General features: G+C 38.4%; 1 protein-coding gene across 3 annotated transcripts; it reads left to right on the plus strand.

The window, feature by feature from the left end:
- The first annotated feature begins 415 nt into the window (after window positions 1–415).
- Window positions 416–22,305, plus strand: STK17B (serine/threonine kinase 17b). 3 transcript variants are annotated; one of them, XM_035332264.1, is made up of 8 exons: window positions 416–551; window positions 4,754–4,909; window positions 9,463–9,675; window positions 14,054–14,198; window positions 14,451–14,577; window positions 15,467–15,515; window positions 16,954–17,133; window positions 19,501–22,305. In XM_035332264.1, exons 2-8 carry the CDS (start codon window positions 4,788–4,790, stop codon window positions 19,781–19,783), a joined length of 1,119 nt encoding a protein of 372 aa, XP_035188155.1. In that variant the 5' UTR covers window positions 416–551; window positions 4,754–4,787; the 3' UTR covers window positions 19,784–22,305. The 3 variants fall into 3 exon arrangements, with proteins under 3 accessions (XP_035188155.1, XP_035188153.1, XP_035188154.1); XM_035332262.1 differs by lacking the exon at window positions 416–551 and adding an exon at window positions 2,557–2,704; XM_035332263.1 differs by lacking the exon at window positions 416–551 and adding an exon at window positions 2,582–2,709.
- The last annotated feature ends 1,263 nt before the right edge of the window (window positions 22,306–23,568 follow it).

Here is a 23,568-nt window from a genome sequence, read left to right on the forward strand (position 1 = left end):
ATTTCCAGAACTGACCACTGCAGATATAGCAGGAGATAGCATGCTGATCCTGTGGGGCCTGTTGCAAAATGTCCTTCTGTGGTTTGAGCATTTCATATTTTAGTTGGGCATTTGGGATCAGTGAAGTTGCTCCAGCTAATGGTGCTCTTGTAGATGTTTGGGATGTGGATAATCTCGATAGGGTAGTGGGTTTTGTTGTATGGTTTGGTTGTTTTTGTTTTTGATTATTTTATCCTCACAGAAAGAAACACCATTCAGTGTTGGTTAACTACAGGAGTACCACCCCTAAGACAGGCAGCTTTATGCTATAATCTGAGAGTCACAGAATCAGCACATTTTTTGGCTTGCCTGCCCTATGTGGTGTTCTGGCCTGCCAACTCCATGCTCTTCTGCCAAGCAAACAACCACGGGTACTTCGCACAGCAATGATCACCCACTCTGCAGGCAGATTTGCTGCTGATGCTTGAAGGTTGCAAGTAGCAGAGGCAACGTGTAGAAGACATGGATCTTTTCCCGTGACTTTGGAATTTCATGACACTGAAGGTGCTCAGGTAAGGTTTCACATTGTCGTTGCATTACTTAAGCATGTACTGCCCTGTGGAATGGCTTGGTTATTAAATTAATCTTTTGCCTCATGGTTTTTGAGGCCTTCCTTGTGCTACAGATCAGGGTATTGCCTTGTCGATGTCTTGTTAAAGAAGCTATTACAAACAAGTTAGAGAAGGCTCAGACATTCGCAGCTTCCATCTATGTGACTTAACGTTGTCCACTTGTCTTCCAATCCAGCAAAAAAGTTACTTGCTGAAGAGGGTAGCTTGCTGTCTGTTTGGTCCAAATCAGGTTGGACATGACAGGTCTCAGTTGAAATCAGCACTTCTTGAGGGAACCAGGCTTTTTCCCAACAGTTAGTTTCCTAAATGACCTATGGCTCTGAACTATATAAGCTGTATGTCATGGCCTTACCAAATGAAAAATGGACCAAGAGTAAGTAGTTCTTTCCACAAATGTCTCCAAAGACTTTAAAAAGCCAACTTTGTAATGGATAGATAATTAAGGAATGCAAAAGAAGAATGTGTTAAGAATGGGAATCATGAAGCTAATACATTTGGGATAATTAAAAAATATCAATTAATGACCAGATGCACACATTAGTAATAAGCATAGCTCATGAACCTGTGCTGCTTAGCCTTCACCTTACCATTCTCCCTTCTCCACCCTTTGTCATTCGCTGTGGTATTGTATCTAATTAAAATTCCAAAGTCCTCAGGGTGGAGTCCTGCTAATTATACCCTTCTCTAAGTGCCACACATTTCTGTGACATTATATAAACAGATAACTAAGACTACAATAACATGTCCCTGTCACAAAGTGTTTTTAGTATTTATTTGGTTTTTAGGACTGAAGGGGAGAGTAGAGCAGTTCCTGGCCTTGCAAGGATCGGTAATGACAAACAAACAGCTAAGGAGACAAACAAAAGCACTGTCATTTACTTTTTGGCACCAAGTGCTATAATAACCTAAAGCATCTTAATTGCAGTCAGAATTTAATTTTCCTCTTGTGGATCATTCGGTATGTTCAGAATGCTGCCTTTCATACCACACAAAGAATGCTTCTCAACAAAACCAATCTTTTCTACATGTATTTTTATTCTATTTGGCAAGTCTACTTGAAATCGTGTTATAATGAAGAAAATGGTATGGTCTGGAACTTTGCAGGGATGGTAGAGCTCTGTAGGACAGAAAAAAAGATATTAGACTTCTTTGTCAAAAACTTCCATAGTGCAAAATGCGAAAAACTTAGATGGAAGGTCAAGTGAACGGGAGTTACGCTAGGGCTGCTCAAGTGAACTGCTAGTTAAGCAGCTTTTGCTCTTAGTAGATAAATCTTATCATTTCAGCTGTGTGGTATAACATATTCCAAAGTCTTCGAAAATGCTTTCAATTTTCCCAGCTTGTGTATCTCATCTTTATTTATGTTACTTCAGTCTGAATCTAGCCATTGCTGTGGCAGCATGACTTAGGCACTGTACACTCCAAGCACACAGCGATTACCCCTTGCTCTGGTGGAGTCATAGCATACAGTATTAATCCAGTAGCTCTGATAGTGCACTGCTAAAATTAAATTTATAGCTCATAAATTCTTATGCTGCATTACTATTACTGCCTTCATGGCACATTTATTATAAAATCGATGTCTGCACGTTTCTGGGGCAGCTGCTTGGACTGCTTCTCAGAGGAAATCAATTTGACAAGCCAGTGGCAGCTATTTCAGATCTCTAAATTCAGCTTATTGCTGAGGCGCGTTTAGGACTACTTTATGTGCTCAGACCGGGTCTTTGAACCCCTGAGTTAACACGGTTTAGCTCCCCCCCCCCCCCCCCCCCGCCCCCCCCCGCTGTCAGGGGAGCCGAGCAGGTTCTGAGAGGGATGGGACTCTCAGCCCGGCCGCCTCAGCCCGGCCGCCTCAGCGGCGCGGGGGCTCTCCCCGGCCCGGGGCGGGCGGCGCCTCACCAATCGCCGCAGAGACGGCCGGCCCCGCCGGGCTCGGATTGGCTGCCCGCCGCCGGAGCGGGCGGGGCGTGCGGGCGGCGCCGGGGCCGCCACCTCTGCCGGGCTGCGCTTTTCAAACGCCGGCTGGGCGGGCGCGGCGGTTGGCGGGGGCGTGGGGGCGGCCGCCGGCCTGTGAGGGGCTCTCCGGGCGTGAGGTGAGGTGCGATGGGGCGAGCGGGGCGGGGGGCGCCGGCCTGTGTCCGCCTCAGGGGTGCCCATCTGGGAGACTCAGGGCGGCGGGCACGGAGGCGGCGTGCACGGGGCCCGGCCGTGTTGCGCTGAGGGAAGCGAGGGCCGCGCGGTGACACGTAGCGCCCCGCCGCCCCCCCCGCAGGCTTTACGCTGAATGTTCTGAGGGGCCGGGCGGGGGCTGCGCGCCCACCTGCAGCTGGCCGCAGCCGGGGCGCTGTCTGATCTGGGGGTCTGCGTGTTTCGGCCGTGTTCCTGCTTCCAGCCGCGGCTGCGGAGGGGTTTAGTGCGATGCATAGATAGCACTGGTGTTGCTTCTATTTGTCGTAGCTAATCGGATTTTTAAAAGTTGGATCGCGTTCCCCTCACGGGGCTGTGTGCCTCTGTGGTTTGCTGCCTCTTGCGGATGTTTTTCAGTTTTCTCGATGACTCCAACCTAAAGAGAGATGTGACTTCTTCCCAGAGAAACAAAGCGAATTCAGTATAAGGCAAAAGTTCATCTTAACCATAAGACTTTAAGAATAACAACATGATGAAACCTTGCTTAATAGGCGTAATAACAAGCTCTTAATCAGTTCGTTTGAAATGTAATAGAAGTGTTTGGGCTCAAGTCCTGCAGTAGCAAGGTAACTTCAGCTGTTGAGCAGTATTTAGTGAGTACACCTCTAAGAAGAGTGTTCAACCCCCTGATTCAGTAGATTAAGTGATAAACTCCCCTAGAGTTGGGGAGAAAGAAATGCATGTTTGTTCCAAAAAGCTGGTTCAAAGACATGAACGTTAGACTGTATTGTGACCCCTCAATAAATTCTTAAGTTAATCGATGGTTATCAAATGCCACTTAAAAGTGTTTTTGAACGGTGTAGGTCCCTGTCTCCTGCTGAAGCATGAATCATGGTTTAAATCCAAGATAGTTCCAATATGAATAATCACATTGCAAGAACTGGGGATTTGAGCAATGTTAGATGGGTGCTGGAGTGTATTTGAAACATTGCTAGTTTGAGTGCTCCCCCAGAAGTTTCAGATAGTACGCTGCTTTCATCTGAAAACTGAAAGGTTTTTTAATGTTTGTTAACTGTGTCTGCACTGTAACATGCCTCTTTTTTTCCTTTAATAACAAAGGCAAACCTTTACCTTGAAATAAACCGTCAATTAAGAATGCTGTTATCCTTCAGTAGCCTTTCACTGCTTTGCTTCTACAGCACACCTGAAGAGATGCTTCAGGCCTGTAAATGTGAATGCCAGAATCCATTATTTTCAGTTTATACCAGCTTGCTTTTTTTTTTTTTTTGTCAGTAGTAGAATTAATGTGGTAGTTGTATTTTCATAATGTGCCGTTCTTCTGGTTTATTAAGGTAACTTACTTGTGATTACCACATCATTTGGTTCTGAATTATCAGAACTTGCATGAAAGATGTCCCTTCATCATCATTTCTGACAATTAATCCAGTGTGAAAATAAAATGAGCTATATCTAAATTTAATAAAAAAATCCGAAGCTTTCCACTAGAAGAAAACTTACTTTTTTTGTGGTAAACTACTCCTGCTGTGCTGTAGACAGCAAATAGGATAGAGTTGTGGTTAAGGCAGTCAGGGATACCAGTGGAAGCTTCAGGGAACTGCTGGATCTTAGCAGGAATCCAAAATAGTTAAAGCTTATTTTCATAAAGCTACAAAAATGTATAAATCATTAATAGTTTAAATAGTTATTAACATTCTTATTAGAATTTATGATTATCCCTAATATTTTATGGATCCGCCGGGGGGGGGGGGTAATTTTGTCTCAAGTGTTAAAATGACTTTTTAAAAAAGTTTATATTTGAATTAATTTTCTTAGCATCACTTGATTCTTCTGATTAGTATTTTGTTCTGGTTTTATATTTAGAGTGATTAAATGTGTAGTATTCTGGTCGCTATTAAACTTCAGATTATTGTATTCTGATATACCTAAGCCCTAATATCTACTTGCTTGCACTGTTATTGTGGGATTTCCAAAACTTAATTATGTTGCTTTAACAGGTGACTGGTAGGGGAGAGAGCCGCGTTCCTAACTATGTCCAGGAGAAAGCTGGAGAACAAGAGCCTTTCTGGCTTGTTAGCCATGTCTCTGCAGACACAAATCAGGACAGACAATTTCTACAACTTTTACATGCTTGAGTCAAAAGAGCTAGGAAGGTAAGACTGTTCCTATTTATTTTATTTTAGTAAGAGGAATTTCTGCTGTAGAAAAATTCTTTGTGCAATGATAAATGTTTGCCAGAAAGAAAGTCCATGGTTGTAGATAGGGAATAAAGTATGCTTCTCTCCCACCCACCTTCCCCACTCTCTTCTTTTCAGTACCCGATAGGTTCTTTAGGGACCAGGAAAAGGTTTCTTCCCTTTCTCCTGTCCAGTCCCACACCACATTACAGGGATATAAACTCAAGAAGCGATAACATAAGGTAATACTGCAAGACAAAGAATGGGAATTCTGAGTTGGTGGTTCTGGCGGTTTGTCTGAGTTTTATTTTTTTAAATCCAGAAAACCAAGACCTTTTTTCTCTCTCTTTTATGGTCAAGTTGCTAACTGGCTGCTGTTTGAGTAGCTTTGTAGTCTGTTTCCATTGTTCATGTTTGCAGTAGTAAAATAGTAAATGAAACACAAACCTTGGTATTTGTGATTCTGTTACAGCTGTGATTCTGTTACAGACATCTGAGTTAATGCTTATTTAAAATCACTGGGTTAATCGATACCTTGAAAATATTCAGGGAATTGGTTATTTTAAAGGCCTGCAAACATAACAGCATGGTCATACTTCCAAGTTCCTTGAATGAAAGTAGCATGGGCCAGTTTTAACGAAGTATTCCTGGGCCAGGTACTGATCCTTTGTACCTCTATGTTGGACATATGGAAGAGCCCCTTAGCTGAGACTTTGTAACCACTTTCACCTTTATTGTTCTATTGTTTTTTTTCTAGCACGTGCTTTATCTGGTACTCTTTTATAATAAAAGTAGGCCTTGCAGCCATTAACCTTCCTGTATTCTTACCACTTTGTGAGCACCCCTTTTGAATTCCAGGATCTATAGAAGCAGTTATATGCACTATCCTCTAAAACTCCAGTATTCTTAAAATCCTGCATTTTCAGATTACGCATACCTGTGAGACAATGTCTAAAGCAAACAAAAGCAGTTTTTTCATGGATTCCCAAACTCAGTCTTTAATACTTCCTGTGCATGCAAAAAACAGACATAATAAAATTAGTGCCAAAATGCAAAGCAACAGGCAGGGTAGTATCTTTTCAAACAATTTTTCTTACTTTTTCTGGCTTAACAGTTCGTGTGTGCCCTTTCTTTTAATATCTTTAAAGTGTTTACAACACTTCCTATGTGTAAAATCCACCTTTCTATGTAGTTTCTGTAAAATAAGTAATGTACTTTTGTTTTCACTTGTAATTTTCTTTTCCTTTTCAGGCTACTTAGTAAATGGTTCTTTTGTTCTTCTTTGCTTAAGTCTCCCAAGTCCCATTTCTTCCTCCCACACCCTTATCTTGTAGGTCCTTTGGTATTTAAGGCATCGACTCATGAGGCAGGCAGGTTCTGTTTGGTGGGTTATAGTAGCTCTGTCCCCGGAGTGGATGGCTTGGCTTCTTTTGAAGTAGTTGAATTTCTGTGGTTTGTAACTTGAGATATGAAAATAACCTGAAATTCATTTTATCTTGTAAAACTGGGCTGTGCAGTGCTGTGTTCAAGTATTTGCTTTGCAGGCAACAAGGAGGGGGAACCACTGTGCTTGCTTTAGCACAAGGCTTCAGATCTACTTTTTTTTTTTCTTATTTCTGGGGGAATTCCACTACTCAAACAATTTTGTGAAGAAAACTTGGCTAGACTTGTTTCTTCAAGCTACAGCTCTTCTGCTAAGCTGAGGTACTACCTCATATGAGAGTTTCCAAGTTTCAACTGTTCTTTTTTTTTATTGCTCGTTTGGGAGATAGCTGTTGTAGAGACTCACCATATTTCAAGACACTGAGTAATACAGCAACTTCATGACTTCAACCAGAATGATGATTTCTGTGCAGTTTCCATAAATTCTTATACTAGCGAAAAAAATACAGTTTTGGAGATGAGTATGTGTGTTAGGTTATCTGCAGATGCTTTTATAAGTGTAGCTTTATTTTTCCAAGTCCTTATTTATTAGAAAAAAGAAAAAAAGGCGAGGACTTGAATGAGTTGTTTATACACCTATATATCCTGCCTTTAAGCAAGCTTATCCCATGTGCTGGGGCATGGCAGCAAAGTGTGGTCATCCAAAGTACAGGAGTAGAATAAGGGTTGAAGATGATGCCAGCTGAAAATGGTTTGAGGTAAAGGACATGGAGTCAGTGATGAGATAGCTGAGATCTGTACAGATTGAAGCAGAGGAGAGAGTCCAAGCTAGGCAAAGCAATCATAGAATCCATTCACAAAGGAAAGATTAATAGCCAGTAGAAAAAGAAGTTATATTAAAGAGGGAGTTCTATGGCAAACTCAATACTTTAATGAAAAATGTTTCTGTAAGCTAAAGATATATACTAATAATATTTACCAGACTCTTAAGAATTTGTTTTTAAGACACTGTGTGTTTTTTGGTCGATGCTTCTGAAAAAGGTGTAGTTGATTTTTAGCCTCATTCTCTCACTTCTAAACTTTAAATGTTTGTACGATATTGTAGTGTGCTAGTTATTAACAAGTGGAAAATCTTACAACACCAGTTTCTTATGGGGATATCACTGACCCTTCAAAGTTGATGTACCCACAGCTGGTAGAAGGAAGATGTTTAAAAACTATCAGAGAAGGTCTTCCTATTCTCATGAAACTCAGCCAGTTTCTCTTTTTTAATTTTAGAGAAACTTTTGTGGTCGATGGGGTAATGCAATGTTAAAACAAGAATGTAAGCTGTGGGGGCGTATCTTCCAGCTTCAGTATATTTTGAAATTGAGCTCAATAACTTCAAATGCTCTGCAATAATAAGCTGGTTTAACAGCTGGGAAAGTACTTGGCCGTTTCATGCTTACAAATAGTTGCTAAAATGAAGAGTGTGCATGTATCAGTTTGTAAATAACTTTCACACCTTTATTTTTTTCTTTTGTGTTTTGTACTCTTGGCTTTCTGAGTTTACTGGTTTAAATAAAGACAAATCTAATTGCTTTAGAATTAAATGATGTCAGAGAAGCTGTTTTGTATTTATTTCTAAATAAGTGATAACAGTATAAGTAAAGGTCAGCTTTGCATGTTTTATGATTCAGTCTGATGTGTACAAACTGTATTTAACATGGTTATTTACCCGTAGAAGTCTGTTTCATCATGAAAGGTACTAGTATCTTTTTTTAAGTCTAGACTTTTTTTCTAAAAAAACACCTAGATGTGTCTTTAATTTTAGAGATGTCCTTTTTCAGCGTTGTTCTGTGTTTTTGTTGTTGTTTGTTTGTTTGGTTTGGTTTGGTTTATTTTGGTTTTTCACCAGAAGAAAGGCTAAGCCTGCAGGACAGTGTAGTCTTCCCTGCTGAAGAAGCTGGAATAGTTGAAAAAATGCATGTTGCCTCTTCATCAAGTTTGTTCTTAGTATGCTGTGGTAACAACAACAAAAATACACATGGAAAGGTGTTGTTTGTTCAAAGTCATAAGAGTAGGTCTCTTTTGCAAACAGTTTTATAACTGTTTTCAGAACACTACACAATTTATTTTAGCCCTTCAAGTGTTTTTTTTTTTTTTTTTTTTAATAATGTTTCTGGTATAACTTTAAAACACTTTGCAAGTATGCAACTAGGCATTTCTGGGAATGCAAAACTTGTGATTATAAAACTGTTTTTTCAGGATTTGATAACTTGGCTTAAAAACTGCATTTTTTCCCCTAATTTTTTTTAAAAGGTCAGCCTGGTGTTTCAACTACACTATGTGGTTTTCTTTTAAAAACATATCTTTGCCAAAATACATTTTTGTTTCCATACCTAAACAGTTGGCTAGGAAATAAAGCAGCAAACTTGTAATTGAAAAAGGGAATGCTAAGTAGCGGGTGTTTTTCAGTTGTTTCTAAGCTTAGTGCAGTAATCTGAATTTTTAGCAGTACTGCATGGTTTGTGAAGGGAGTTTCTTTTTTATGCCTCTAAAATTTTCTTCACTGAAGTGCTTTGCCTGTCCTTAGCTTAGATTTATGTTCTCCCTCCTTGTTCTTTCTCTACTTTTCACAGTTTTGTTTTACTCTATCCTGTAGGTGCTATGTTTTGTGGGTGGTTTTTTAACTGTATCCTGCAGATGCTATAAGGTGGTTGAGTGTGTGTGTATTTTGTTTGCTTGCTTGCTTTTTAAACAATATTGCCAACCTGAACAAAGCCCTGGGCAAGTCTAATATGATCTCCTTGCTCACCCTGACTTGAGCAGAAGGTTGGGCTAGAGGCCTCCAGACCTCTTCTCAATCCTGAGTTATGTGTTTCTGTGATCCTACAGTGAGAATGTCCATGTAGGCAAATAGCCTGATTGAACACTTAGCTGCTGTGTGTAAGAGGAATAGTACTGGGTCTCACCAACGCTTCACGGTGCCTTCTCTTACACCAGCCAGAAGTGTTCAGTCAGTAGTATAAGAACAGGCCAAACATAACATTCTCCTGATCCTTTTTTTTTTTTAGTTTCCAATTATTTGCCATGCTTTTGATTCTAATGGCAAACTAATTACTTTTTATATCTTCAGTCCTAATGTTTTCCCTTTTATTTTGCAGAGGAAGATGTGCTGTGGTTAGAAAATGCATAGCTAAATCCACAGGCCAAGAATACGCAGCTAAATTTTTAAAGAAAAGAAGAAGAGGTCAAGACTGCAAAGCCGAGATTCTCCATGAAATTGCTGTGCTTGAATTAATGAAATCTAATCCTCGCATAGTTAATCTCCATGAAGTCTATGAAACGGCAAATGAAATCATCCTAGTGTTGGAATAGTAAGTATGCCTTCATCAGATGTCCCACATTGCTAGTTACAAATCTGTCAATATATTTTTTGCATGAGTTGTCTGAATACTCAGAAGACTCACAGCAAGTACACTGTATGCATTATGCTAATATTTCATTATGTTTTTTTTATTGACTTTATTAATCTCTTCAGGCCTTCTTTGGTATTTTTGTGCGAATTCAGAAGTTGAATCCATTGCTGTAATTCAAACCTTTGAATTTGTACAGGTATTTTGTTACATCTCTAGCTAATTGGCTATGTCAAACAATGTAGATCAGAGGCATAAAACAAAATACACCAAAATCTATGCTAGTTCTGTACTCAAAACTTAAAATGTGGACTGATAAAGGCATTTTTAGGGAACTGCTATCAAAACATATTTATTTATTTATTTTCTTCCTCACTGCATAACTCAGTTCTGTAAACACTTTTTGAAATTGAAACATTTCTGATGCCTTTAAATACTGTCTCACTCAAGAGGATAATTTTGATTAAAACTTTACCATTTAATTTATTTTAATAAATTTATTTCTTGTGCTAGCTGGATTAAAAAAAAATCCTTTGATTAATTTTCAGATCAGGCTAATATAAAACCTGAACACAAACGCTAGGTTTGTTTTAATTGTTGTGTTTATTTCTTAAAGAATCTCTCATGTCAAGCTGACCAGAGAGAATCCCATAGAAGGTGCATAATGCTTTGATGCAACCTAAAACATACAAAAGCAAACAAACAAAACTTGCTGATACCAAGTACATAGATTTCAGAGAAGCTGGGCAATTCCATCCTCTACGAAGTGCAGTTACTACATGACGCTTCTTGATGATTGAAAATTGTAATTCGTTTGCAGATTTTGAACTTCTGAAGTTAGTATTTTTCTTGTTTTAAAACTGTTTAGCTTCTGTAGCTGTTTCCTCCAAAATTCACATCTTTTATTAGATGCCCTTGTGGCTGCTCATAATCTCTGAAAACTAGTCTTCTAATGTGGGAATTAGTTTGAGTTTGAATTATTCATCATATTGGATGTATATGTAAATGTTTAGAGTATAAGCAACAAAAATGCTGTTGGTAAAATGAACTCAGCAAGGCTTTCTCTAAGTAGAATTTAAGTTTTGCATACAAAGTATTTGAAGAAACAGATCTGCACACGTGATAAATTCCTTTTAATTTTTCAAATTTAACTAGATTATTTTCAAAAACAGAAAAGAGAAATGCCTTTTTTCTTCAAACTAAATGATCCCTAACACGTTATTTGAGAGAGGACTGAAATAGTAACATAGAAATAAAGACGAAGTCCAGATGATGAGTTTTGAACTTCTTATCAATTCCCATAAAGGCTGTACTGATTTTCCTAGCTCAGCTAACTCGGTCTCGCATATTAGAGCCCTGTCATGAAACAACTTCCTTGTACTACATTGGTGTTAATCCTAATGGTCTGCTTTGTAGCAGTGTTCAGAAGACCTGTTGTAAATGTTCCTAGTGCTGTTGGAATAAGCAGAGGGCTGATTACGCTTCTAAATCGTCCTTCTGTAGCAGAACATATATATATTTTCTCATTATTGTCAGAACTCTTAAGCTGCACTTTAAAAGAATTTCAAGAAATGAGCCTCTTCCTCATAGAGCAGTTAATAAGCATTTCCCATTTCACCGTGTATTTCCTGCTACATACGGTCCTTGCTAATGTTGGATTGTATCGATAGGGTTCTTTGGAAGATGCAAGAATCGGATTGTGTAAATGCACATTTTCTGAATAAATGAGAGAAATGAATGCTATTAATGCTTTTAATAAGGCCATATCTGTAGAGGGAATATCATCTTTTCAAAAGCCCCACAACAGAAGTTGTTACTCCTCTGTTCTGAGGGTAAAAATAATTGGAAGAATTGAGCTATCCGTAGAGAAATCTGGCAGCTATTCTAATTCATTTTAGAGCTGTACCAGCTGAATTTTCAGATCCATCTTGTTTCACTGAAGAACCAAGAGAAGCCCTACAGTGTCAGATCAATAGCCTACTCCACTGCCACTTCTAGGAGTGGCTGTAGGAGATGCCATCTAGGAAGAAGAGCTAAGGAGTATGTGAGTCTGTACACTTCTCGCAGTCTGTTTTCCTTGTACTGTCCCATCAGCCTGAAGTATTGTATTGAGGATACACCTATGCCTGTTCCTTTTAGTATGTCTTTATGGACCTGTCATTTGTAAATCTGTTTTCATCCATTTTTGAACCCAGAGATACCATCTATTTTTGTGGTAATAAATTCCAGATGCTTGTTACCTGCTGTGGGAATACTTTCTTTTCGTCTATTTAAAAGAAATCAGGTGCCTCCTAGATCTCATATTGTGGGATTTGAAAAACAGCAGTTCTCTCTAAACTGGCTTTGGTGGTTTTGTCAGCATCATTCATAGGCTCCTCCATAATTTTCTATCCAAACTTAGAGTCAGTGCCTCTTTAGTTTCTTCTTGTAAAGCAACTGTCTGTCCTTTACTTTGCCCTGCTCTATACCTTCAGCAGTCTCATTACATGCTGCTTGAAGACATGCAGACCAGGACTGCATACTAAGGTTTTATACAGAGCATCTTTGCTGCTTTGTTTTGTTCTCAGCAGCCCTCCTGAAGGTATGTTGGCTTTTTTGGCCTGCTGCTGCACAGCAGTTGAGTTATTTCAAAGAACTGTCGGTCAAGATTTCCTGAGCTGCACCTTTCAGTTCAAAGTTTGGCATTATGCAGTATTGCATTACGTTATTTTTCTGAAGATATCTTACATTTATGTATGCTACAGCTCATCTGGTACTCTTTTACTCACTTTCTCAGTTGGTGGCTCTCAGCTGAACTCATTTGTTTAATGACTTCCCTGAAATGGGGAGCCAGAAAGAGGATGTTGTGTTCTAACTGTGGTCTGCAGCGCTAGGTAGAGTCACTTGCCTCAACCTACTTGCTCTGCTTCTGGTATTACAGCCCAAGGTGCTGTTGGCCTTTGCTTGCATTCAGCTTGCTGTCTTTGAGGTCCCCCAAATCGTTTTCAGCAGAGCTGTTCAGCTCTTTACCCATCTGGCCCACCTGTCCAGACCGTAATTTTGTAACTTGGGTACAAGAATACTATGGGAGACAGTGTTGAAATCTTTGCTAAATTTGAAATCTCATAGCTACATTTTGTCATAAAGGCAGTGAGGTGAGGTGTTACTGACACCTCCCATAGCTTCAGCAGGTTGGTAACTGTTCATCCACATTGACCATTATCTTATCTTTTTACAGGCTATTATATTGCTAATGATGGAATTCAGGCTTACTGATCTCTAGTTTTGAGGTAGCCCTTTATTCCTGAGAGAGAAACTTTAGGCAGTTAGAGCAGGCTGAACAATGATTTCATACCCACCTTGAAAGGAAACAGCTGACACTGTGGCAACATGTAGAGTGTAACTAAGAAACCACATTGAAGATGATTACCCAAGGTTATTTCCATGTTTCTTTTATGCTTCAGTAATGGTAGGGTTCTGTAAGTAAACAACAGCCTTCTTTGAGGAAGACATGTTGAGATGCTGTGTAAAATAAATAAACGTATGTAATAAAGCTTGTCAGTCTCATGTTTGTTGCTAGTGTGGAAATGGTAGCTATCACAGTGACAGAGTTAAGTCCTTGTATTTCAGCATATTCTATATCTACAAGAGTTCTTGAACATATTGCTCACCGGCTGACCAGGCCGGTATATTTCAGTGTGCTAGATTTTATTCCTTGTAGGTCGCTGACAGAAAGAACTGATTTCTGGTCTTCCATCAGAACAGTAGTACCTATGGTAGCAAGTATGCAGTTTCTTCTCACTCCAGAAATATTCTTCAGCAACTTTACCTGTTCATTGTGGTTTGTACCAGTGATGGAATTTTCAGTCCCCAAATCAGAGAATAGGAATACTGTTTGGTTTTCTTGCTTCAAGTTATTTATGGAACCAATTGAAAAAAATTAAGGTTTAACTTGTAAAGGTGTCTTCTGTTAGGGAATGGTGATAGAACTGATCACCTCAAGGCATCTTCAGGCTCACTGACAAGACAGCAAGCTTGAATTTTCCAAAGAATTATGAGCAATTCAGCCACAACATTCTGTTTTACCCTCTGAACTACTGTTGCCAGCTACGAGGAAAGAAAAAGCATCATCAGATTTTATTTTTTTCCCCTTTTCTAAGTGTTTACATAATTTGTCTTGGGATTAGTATGTTCAAAGAAAAAAAAAATAATATTCTCAGACTCTAGGATAAATATTTAGTAAATAACTACTGATAAATGAATATATATTAAATTATATAAATAGACACTATATATAAAACTTCATACCCAAGCTTAAATTTTCAAGTTTAATACATTAGTGTTCTGGAATGTGTTTCAGTGCTGCTGGAGGAGAAATCTTCAACTTATGTGTCCCAGATCTGGATGACAGAATTGGTGAAAGTGATATTATAAGACTTATAAGGCAAATACTTGAAGGACTTTGCTGCTTGCATGAAAACAATATCGTTCATCTTGATTTAAAGGTGAGGCTGCCTCAGACTATTTTTTTCTTAAATACTAGTCTTCAACTTGATAGTGATAATCAAAATCATTTGTTGAATACATAGCAAAGATGAGAAAAGCTGGTCTACTAGAGATTAAATCCTTTTATAATAAAATTCAGTAACCAAAATAAAAATTAGGAATATAAACTGAGATGTCATTTGGTATATTATGGCTTGTTTTTTTTTAATCTTATATTTTATGGATTGAGAATTAAATGTTTTCTATTCTAGCCTCAAAATATTTTGCTGAGCAGCATCAATCCTCTTGGTGATGTGAAAATTGTAGATTTTGGTATGTCTCGGAAGATTGAGAATACAAGTGAACTGCGGCAAATCATGGGAACGACAGAATACCTAGGTAAGGAAGAGTTGCTTCACGGTTTTTGATAGGTTTTGAGGAAAAAGCTGATATAATATGCTTATCAACTTATCAGTCATTGCTGGAGAACAAACAACAGGACAAGGCAACTTGTTGTTTTGAGTTGCTCTTTGTTTAGAGAAGTTAACAAAGATTTGCACGCAAAACAAACGTATATCATAAAGGGCACCTTATTTTATGCTATATAGTATTCAACCTGTTGCTGCAGACTATAAAATCAGCAGGAATTTGTGGAAATTAAATCCTTGTGATTGGAGTAGAAATACAACATTAGCATTCACAAAGACCCGTTCTATGAATTTGGAATGTCATCATTTGTATGATGATATAATGACATCAAAATATTCCTGGGAAAGTGAAAAAACTCCGTTAACACTTGGCCTTCTGAGGGACAGGTGTCCTTAAACATTTGCCTACACTTCTTTTTTTTAAGAGTACTTGAATCTGTGGTGAATAGTATCTTCTCCAACATATGCTTACTGCCACTGGCCCTAAAATTGGTTTGGTCACCTGGCTTTGCAGTGTTAATATGCTGGAGGCTTTATGCATTCCCTATAAAAAGCTGCGTACTTGAAAATTTATAAGAAAAATCTTTTAGGTGCATACATCTGATTTGGACATATTTTGGGACTTGGATAGAATAGATTCGACCCAATATGATGCCATTTCAATTTGAACCAGTTATATTTCAGTGTGGGAATAACTGGAATAACCTTTTTTTCCACCTCTTGTAAAAATAAAGTTGAAAACCGTATGCTTAATCTCTTAACAATGATTACCAAAAGCTGACAGAAATGTAGTGTATGATTCAAGGTCTCTTGGATAATGTACCTATTATCTTTTTTTTCTTTCTCATCCCTTTCTGTAGCTCCAGAAATCTTAAACTACGATCCTATTACCACAGCTACAGATATGTGGTAGGTTGTGTATGTTAATTCATTTCATTGGGGTAGGCAGGACCAGTTGACAGTCTGGGTGCCAGATCCAGACTCTGCTGCAGTTTTATCTGGCTTACAAGAATACTATTCTGTTGGATGGGCTGAACAGATGAGGTGAGAGGTGGGTGAGGAAGAAGTGCTTGGGATATAAACTAGAGCTTTGAGGAATTACTGTATGTGGGTCTGTTGCACACCCACTATGAAGTGAAATGGCTTCTGAACATATAGAGTGTACTACTTTGATCTAAGGAAGTAGCAACTATCAGCATACATGAGGTATTAGTTACTATTGGACGAAATGCTTCAGGTGTTACCTACTGGGGGACACTACTCCCTCACCACTTTTGTATCATTAAATAATCTTATAATGTCAATTTTAAGTATGTTAATTTTCTACTTCAGAGGAATATCAGTTTCTACAGAATGTCACAAAAATGAGTATTAAGTATCTTAAACTAATCTACAGTTTTAATTTAATGAATCATGTTAGGGTAAAGGCTAGCTTTGAGATGCTTCCTTAAAAATGTAACATGTTCCCATGTTCTGATTGTGCATCTATATAATTCAATTTCAGTTTTAAAAGTTGCTATGATCTAGTTACTCCATTGAAATTCTCAACTCATAATAGTAATTAAATCTGTTCATGATTTTTTTTACAACTTATTTATTTGCCTACTCTTGCGGGAAGACAAAAGAACAAACTATTCTAGTCAGAATCCTGAACACTGCAGCTACATACTTCCACACTGTAATGTGTACTAAGGTTTGATGCTTTGATCAGAAAACCATTTTTTCTATGCATCAAAAAAACCCTCTAAGATACTATAATAAGTGATATGACGTGTAGTACTTGCATTCATGTGCTTAAGGAAAAACATCTCAGCAACAGGATGCTGTAGCACGGATCAGGTCCTGATTGTATAGAAAGGTGGACAAAATCTCCATCTTTGTTACTTCTTTCAGAATTATTGTGAAAGAAGGGTAAAGAAGGGTTGTCTTTTATTTACATGCAGATTAGAAAGGTGTTTTTTTTTTTTTTTTTTTTTTTTTTTGTTATTGTTCTTCAGTTCTGTCTTCCAGAACTGCCAAATCTCCAAGAACAGTCTGTGTAAAAGTTGTATTTTTCCTTTTCATAATAGTCTCCATGGCAGGAAAAGAAAGCTTTATAGAAAGTAAGCATTTTTTAAAAAACAAAAAACAAAAAACAAAAAAACTTCCCTTCCTGGAGATTTGAAATATAGTTCCTCGTGTATACATGCATCCATGTTTGAATCACATAGAACTGAGAGATCACATTCTGATTTTAATTCTTTGAGTGTGGCACACATCAAGAAATTTGATCTGCAGCACAACAAATGGGGGGATGCTATATTGCTTAGGTATCCTAGTAGAATTTTACATTGTGTTCTTACCCCAGGAACATAGGTGTGATTTCATACATGCTGCTTACACAAGAATCTCCGTTTGTGGGAGCCAACAATCAAGAAACTTTCCTTAATATATCTCAAGTTAACGTGGACTATTCAGAAGAAACATTTTCATCAGTTTCACAGCCTGCCAAAGACTTCATTCAAAAACTTCTCATAAAAAATCCAGAGTAAGTAACAAACTCTTCAGGACAAGAATCTTACCTTTTATGTCTGTGAGCACATAGAAAATGTGAATGTTAACTTGGGAGCTTAGTATCATTGATATGATCAGTTAGACGTTTCACAATGCACTGGCATTATCAGCTAGATATTATAAAGTGTAGGTTTCTGCTCTTGCATAATGTATGAGAAGGATCTTTGGTTCACTGGCTGTTATTGTAGTCAGGGTTATGTTTTGAGTTTGCTCAGTTTTTCATATTTTGACTTTATTTACGTATTTCATTCAAAGGACAGATTATTAGCGAATGTTATTAAATGTATTCTAACCAGATTCTCGTCTACAATTTAACCTTTCATTACACAATTTGGAGAGATAAAATGTGATCTTTCTGATACATGCATTCATGTTTCCTGACTTACCTTTTAATACGTCTTACAGAAAAACTTGTCTGTCTCGTGAATGAGCATATATTCTTCAGGAACATGTACATGTGTGTATATACGCATACTGTTTTGCATGTTCAGTCTTGTCAAAAAAAATCTCAATCAAAAGCACAAACTTTTCTTTGCTTCTAATGCATAATTCTATAAATTAGCTTTCTTTGGGAGTTCAGACTCTAATCAAGGCCTTTCAAAGTAGCTGAACTTTGACAAAATTGTCTTTGTAAGTTATAGGGATTACCTATGTCTGTGGTTGCTGTGTAGTGTTAAATATGTTTTTTTTTAACTGTTGCACTAGCAAAATACACTAAAAAAAGTGTTTGCACTAAAAAAAAAGTGTTTGTACTGGAGGATAATGTTTAGAAAAGTCACCTAGCCGTGTTCTACTAAGCATCATCAGGAATCATCATTTATATTGCTGTTTATTGTCACTTGTGGTGATACAGTAGTTCCTATCTTCTGCAGAAAGCCTGCAAGCAAGCAGGAGTGACCCTGTCTGGTTGAGACAAAGGTCCTTTGATAGGAGGGGATGATGAAGGAAAAGGATATCCATGAAGTTCTTACTTTGAGGAAATAGGCACACCGTATAAATTCATGTTTGGACAGGATCAAGGATGATTCTATTCTTTCTATTTTGTTATCTCACAGAGGTTTATCAATAGCTGGAAGAACTTGCAGAAACCATACTATCTCGAGGGAAGCAATTCTGAAGAGTCTGCTTTAATAAATATTACTGTGGACCTGCAGAATGTTTGACATTCTGCCACAGTTACTACTCTATTTGCGCTCTTCTGGGCATCACAGAGTTTTCATCTGAGGAAAAATCTATCCTCAGATCGTCAGCTCTGTGAAGCCCTGGAGAAAAGGAGGCTCAGGGGTGACCTTATCGCTCTCTACAGGTACCTCAAGGGAGGCTGTAGCGAGGTGGGGGTTGGTCTGTTCTCCCATGTGCCTGGTGACAGGACGAGGGGGAATGGGCTAAAGTTGCGCCAGGGGAGTTTTAGGTTGGATCTTAGGAAGAACTTCTTTACCGAAAGGGTTGTTAGACACTGGAACGGGCTGCCCAGGGAAGTGGTGGAGTCCCCATCCCTGGAGGTCTTTAAAAGATGTTTAGATGTAGAGCTTAGGGATATGGTTTAGTGGGGACTGTTAGTGTTAGGTCAGAGGTTGGACTTGATGATCTTGAGGTCTCTTCCAACCTAGAAATTCTGTGATTCTGTGATTCTGTTTAGAGTTCTCTGACCAAAAAATACTGACATGTTCTTGTGGAGTTGAGGATGAATAGCAGGCTCCTTTGCATTTCCAGTGAGTTACATGTGGAACTTAACAATGCAGAAACATGATGAAAACTGTAGTAGTGGTATACTAGGTTATCCAGAGGAATGTTGTATAGATCTGTGGTCTGTTAGGAAGTAACTACATTTTGGAAGAGCTCCCACCAGTCTATGATGAACTGCAACAGTAAAACACAGTGAAATACCTGATAGAGTTGATGACATGTCATTTAACCCTCACTGAAAACCTTATGAATGAATATTCGTTAGCCCCTCTATTTATAATGGTCTGTATAAGATGTAGGATTTCAAAAGCATAATGCACATGCACATATACAATGTTGAAAACGTTCCAAGGGATTATGAATAATTTGGGCTGTGAAATACCTGTTCCTTTTCCTGATGAATAGTTTACCAGTTTTGATATTCAGCGGTTGGGGAAGTTGTCAACTAAAATTAAGATGCCTGTTGCCAATGCTTAGTCCATTATTGTAGGTTATAATGCACTTTTTAGCAACAGTGGTGTTAGAAAACCAGCAACATTAATTCTGTACTGTCAATTCTGATGCATGCAGAGAAATAGTAAGTAGAAATATTTTAACTAAAATTGTAGAGTTTCTGAAATTAACTTAAGCAACTTTTGATGTTTCTTTTTCAAAGGGAAAGACCCACAGCAGAGGCCTGTCTCTCTCATTTCTGGTTGCAGCAAGGGGAGTTCATACTCTTGTGCAGCCCTGAAGAAACTTGCTGCCCTTCTCTAATACCAGGACATACAACAAAATGCTCAGAAGAGCGGAATGTAAAATCCAGTTGTAATGGTACTTGTAGCAACAAGGAAGACAAAGAAAACATTCCAGAGGACAGCAGTACTGTCTCCAAACGTTTCCGGTTTGATGATTCATTGCAGTATCCCCAAGACTTCATGACAGACTTTGTATGTTAATACGTAATGTAGACTTCTACAAAAAGGAATTTAACATAATCTTTTCCAGTGGTGAATATATAAGATTATGGCTTGCCAATTCGTGCAGTGTTGGTATACTGGAAATGCACTTTGATTCTTTTATGCTGGTACTTCCTTTTCTATCCGTTGCTGGCAATGGATTTAACTCCTGAGAAACTGGGGTTGTAGCACCAATAAAATGAATTATTTTTTGAAGAAGGTATAATTAAATATTTTTGCACTTTTCAAGTTTTAATCCAAAAATGATGCCAGATCAAAACCAGGAAAATGAGTTTGTTTAAACTAATTTTCAGAGTTTTTGCCTAAACCTCGAGCTTTGCCAAACAGTGGCTGAATAACACGTACATTTTTATGACTAGCCTTAAGAACTTGATCTAAGCAGGAGAACTGAATCTAGCTGTCTTAATGGTCTTATCTGGGCTATGATAGGTCTGTTGGGGCCATTTGGAATACTTCTTTTTCTCTGGGATCATCAGTAGTTAAGGAAATGTTTCTGTCATATAAATCTGGTCCATCTAGGGATTATAATGCATATTCTGCATGATATTTCCTGTGTTGGATCTCTTTAATGCTTGAACAGAAAATGGGTAGATTGTCAGTCCTTGTGCCTAGTGATCCTTTGGCTCTTACCAGTGAGTTGTATTTGAAGAGGGTGAGATTCCCATGCTGTTGTGAATATTTGATACACTTGTTAGTTTGCTTCCATAAAACCTCTGAAATAAGAGTTGTCTGCCTGCATTGATCTATTCCTCATCTTAAAATGAGCAAACTAACACCAAATGACAAAAAGCCCCTTCATAGTTAATAACTGAATAATCTGTAAATAACTATTTTTGCCAGTAAAGCTGCAATTAAAAACTTTTATTATGCCCTTTTGAAGTAGATGGGCAGTGCATTTTTCTATCAATTATTGTCATTCACAATAACTTAGCTTCTTGCCCTCTCTGAGAAATGGACTGCAGTGTGTTAATATTTAAAGACAACCTACCCACTACTTGTTTTTAAGCCTTTAAATTTGCTTTGTTTAGTGGGTTTGTGTTTAAGTTATATCCTTCTAATTCCTGTTACTAGTCTCTGAGAAATACTGCCTATGTCAAATTTCAGCTTAGAGCAAATAACAGTCATGTCTCAACAGCCTGAAACTGATAGTCTACCATTGAAATACTGACAAGATAAGATCCTAATCATAACAGTGAGGCTGGAAGTCTGTTTGTGTAGGTAATGTATTAAAACACCTGTAAATATTTGGAAAGGAAATAGCACTTCAAAGTAATTTGGGGATTTTCTACTCCCCAGAGCTTAGACTTAGTACTCTTTTGATTCGGTTTGTTTTGTATAATAAAATAGCACAATCTGATGATCTTTTCAAGTGTGCCTGTAGATCTCACAATAGCTAGGCAGATTGAGTTTTTTTTTTATTTTATCTTCATGAAAGAAAGAAACATTTTTTTGTATTTTTTTATTTTTTTTTTACAAAGATTTTAATGCAAGGTTTTATGATAATGTATGGGTGAAGTTCAGGACTGTTGTCTTTTATTTTGGGTGACATTTCTGTTGACAAGTGAAAAGTCAGCTGAGATGTATTCAGCTTATATTTGCAGAAGTAAAAAAATAAAATAAAATCTGAGACTTAATCTCAAGTGAAATGAAATAATAGCATGGATAAAGCTCAGATGCTTAGGTGTATAAATGAACTGCACTGACTCTCCTCTATGTATTTTATTTACAGTGATAATGATAATATATAATTATAAAACAAGTTTGCTGGAGGCAGTTGGATTGTGTTCAGGTACCTTATAAACTTACTTTTCAAAGTCCTTGTTTTTAAACTATTTTATGCAGACATGTTTAGAAGTTAACATTCACTGAAGATAAAGAATAAAATGTCAAAAAGCTGTAATGGATACAGGTAGAAAGGTGTTGCATTTTAAGTCTCTAAAATTATTACTGATCTGAACTTAAAACTGGGAAGCCTGTGAAAGTCTTTGTACTAGTGTTCTGGTTTTTAGCATCTAAAAATAAAGCTGAAAGCATATGCTAGCACTTTATGAAAAAGTTATTATTCCTTAAAGTTTTTATCGTGTTATCTGATGTTTACATTTCTTACTACTTTTGGGGCTAACTTATCTCTTTAAATTAAAAAAAAAATAAATTGGTCTTATTCAAGAAACTTAAGTTTTGAAGTTTGTACCTCATGTAAATTCAAAATATGCCTTGAATCAGAGTTTGTTTGGATCAGCATGTTGGATTTATTTTAAAAATATTAATGTGCATACATAACTTCTGTTGAATGTAAATACATACATTCATACATTGTAGAAATTTTTTAGCCTGTCTTGCTTCCTGCCATATTACTGGAGATTCTGAATTGTAAATGAGTGATAAGTAACTCATCATCATGAGCAATGATGATCATTTTAAGATGACTTAAGACGTATTTCAATGCAGTTCATGACCTTTTTATTTAAAAAAGTAATAATAAACTTTGCCTTTTTTCAAAACTTCTGTTTTCATTTCTTCACAGAATAGTTGCATTTGGAAGAGATCTCTGGAGGTCATCTGGTCCACCCCCCCCCCCCCCCCCCCTCAGGCAGGGCCCCCTAGAGCTGGTTTCCCAGGATCGTGTGTAGGTGGCTTTTTGAGCAGCTCCAAGAAGGGGGGAGGGTGGTAGGATTGCCTCCCTTGACCTTCTGGCAATACTGTGCCTCATGCAGGCCAGGATACCATTATCTAGCTGCCTTTGCAGCAAGGGGAAGCTGCTGGCACATGTTCATCCTGGTGGCTACCATGGCCTCATCTCCATTTCTGCAAAGGTGTTTTCCAGTTGGGTGGCTCCCAGTGTGTGTTGGTGCCCAGGGCTGTTCCTCCCTGACTGCAGGATTCAGCACTTCCTGATAAATTTCATGGCTTATTTATCTGGCATGTTAAGGTCCCTGTGGAAGGCCGCACAATGCCATCAGTCACTCCTCCCAGTTTTGTGTCTTCTGTAAACTTGCTGATGCTACATTCTGCCCCATCATCCAGATCATTAATAAAGATGTTAAACAGGACTGGACAGTATTAACACTACAAGTTAACTTGCCTCCAACCAGACTTTGTGCCACCGATCACCATTGTCTGGGTCTAGCTGCTCAGGTTTCAATCCACCTAATTGAAGTTAGTAGGTTTCAATCAACCTCACTTTCTGCCCATCTAGCCTGTGTTGGGTCTGTCTGGGATGGAGTCACCTTTCCCTGCAGCAGCCCACACAGTGCTGTGCTCTGCACTCATAGCTGGAACAGCACTGGTACCACTCCAGTGTTGTGTCTATTGCTGCGTAGTGCTGGCACAACATCAGAACTCCTTCCAGGCCCCCAAGAGCCAGCAGGCTGGGGGTGGGCAATTGATGGGGAGGGGACATCACCAGGGCAGCTGACCTAAACCAACTAAAGGGATATTCCATAACACCTGATGTCACACTCAGCAATAAGAGGGGGGCTCTCATGGGGGAGGGCCTCTCCTGAACAGCCAGTACGCGTTTTGAGGCCCTGCTTCCCGGGACGTGGCTGAACATCGCTCGTTGATGGGAAGTAGAGAATAACTTTTTCTTTCTTTCTCTCTGTGCTTCCGCGCGGCCTTGTTGTTTCTTTTGTTTCTCTTTCTCCCCATTCCCCTTCCCTTTAATTAAATCATTCTCATCTCAAACCTTGAGCTCTTTGTGTTGTCTTTTCTCCCCCTTCCTCTTTGAGGAGGGGAGGAGTGAGAGAGCAGTTGTGGTGGAGCTC

Source organism: Oxyura jamaicensis, chromosome 7 (assembly GCF_011077185.1).
Source record: "Oxyura jamaicensis isolate SHBP4307 breed ruddy duck chromosome 7, BPBGC_Ojam_1.0, whole genome shotgun sequence".
NCBI classification, from domain to species: Eukaryota; Metazoa; Chordata; class Aves; order Anseriformes; family Anatidae; genus Oxyura; species Oxyura jamaicensis.

What these genes read in the sequence shown, in the direction of transcription:
- STK17B (XM_035332264.1), top strand. Translation starts at nt 4,788, where the DNA reads ATGTCCAGGAGAAAGCTGGAGAACAAGAGCCTTTCTGGCTTGTTAGCC. An exon ending in TCGTTCATCTTGATTTAAAG is followed by an intron (nt 14,199 to 14,450) that starts GTGAGGCTGCCT and finishes TTTCTATTCTAG; the next exon opens with CCTCAAAATATTTTGCTGAG. An exon ending in ACCACAGCTACAGATATGTG is followed by an intron (nt 15,516 to 16,953) that starts GTAGGTTGTGTA and finishes TTCTTACCCCAG; the next exon opens with GAACATAGGTGTGATTTCAT.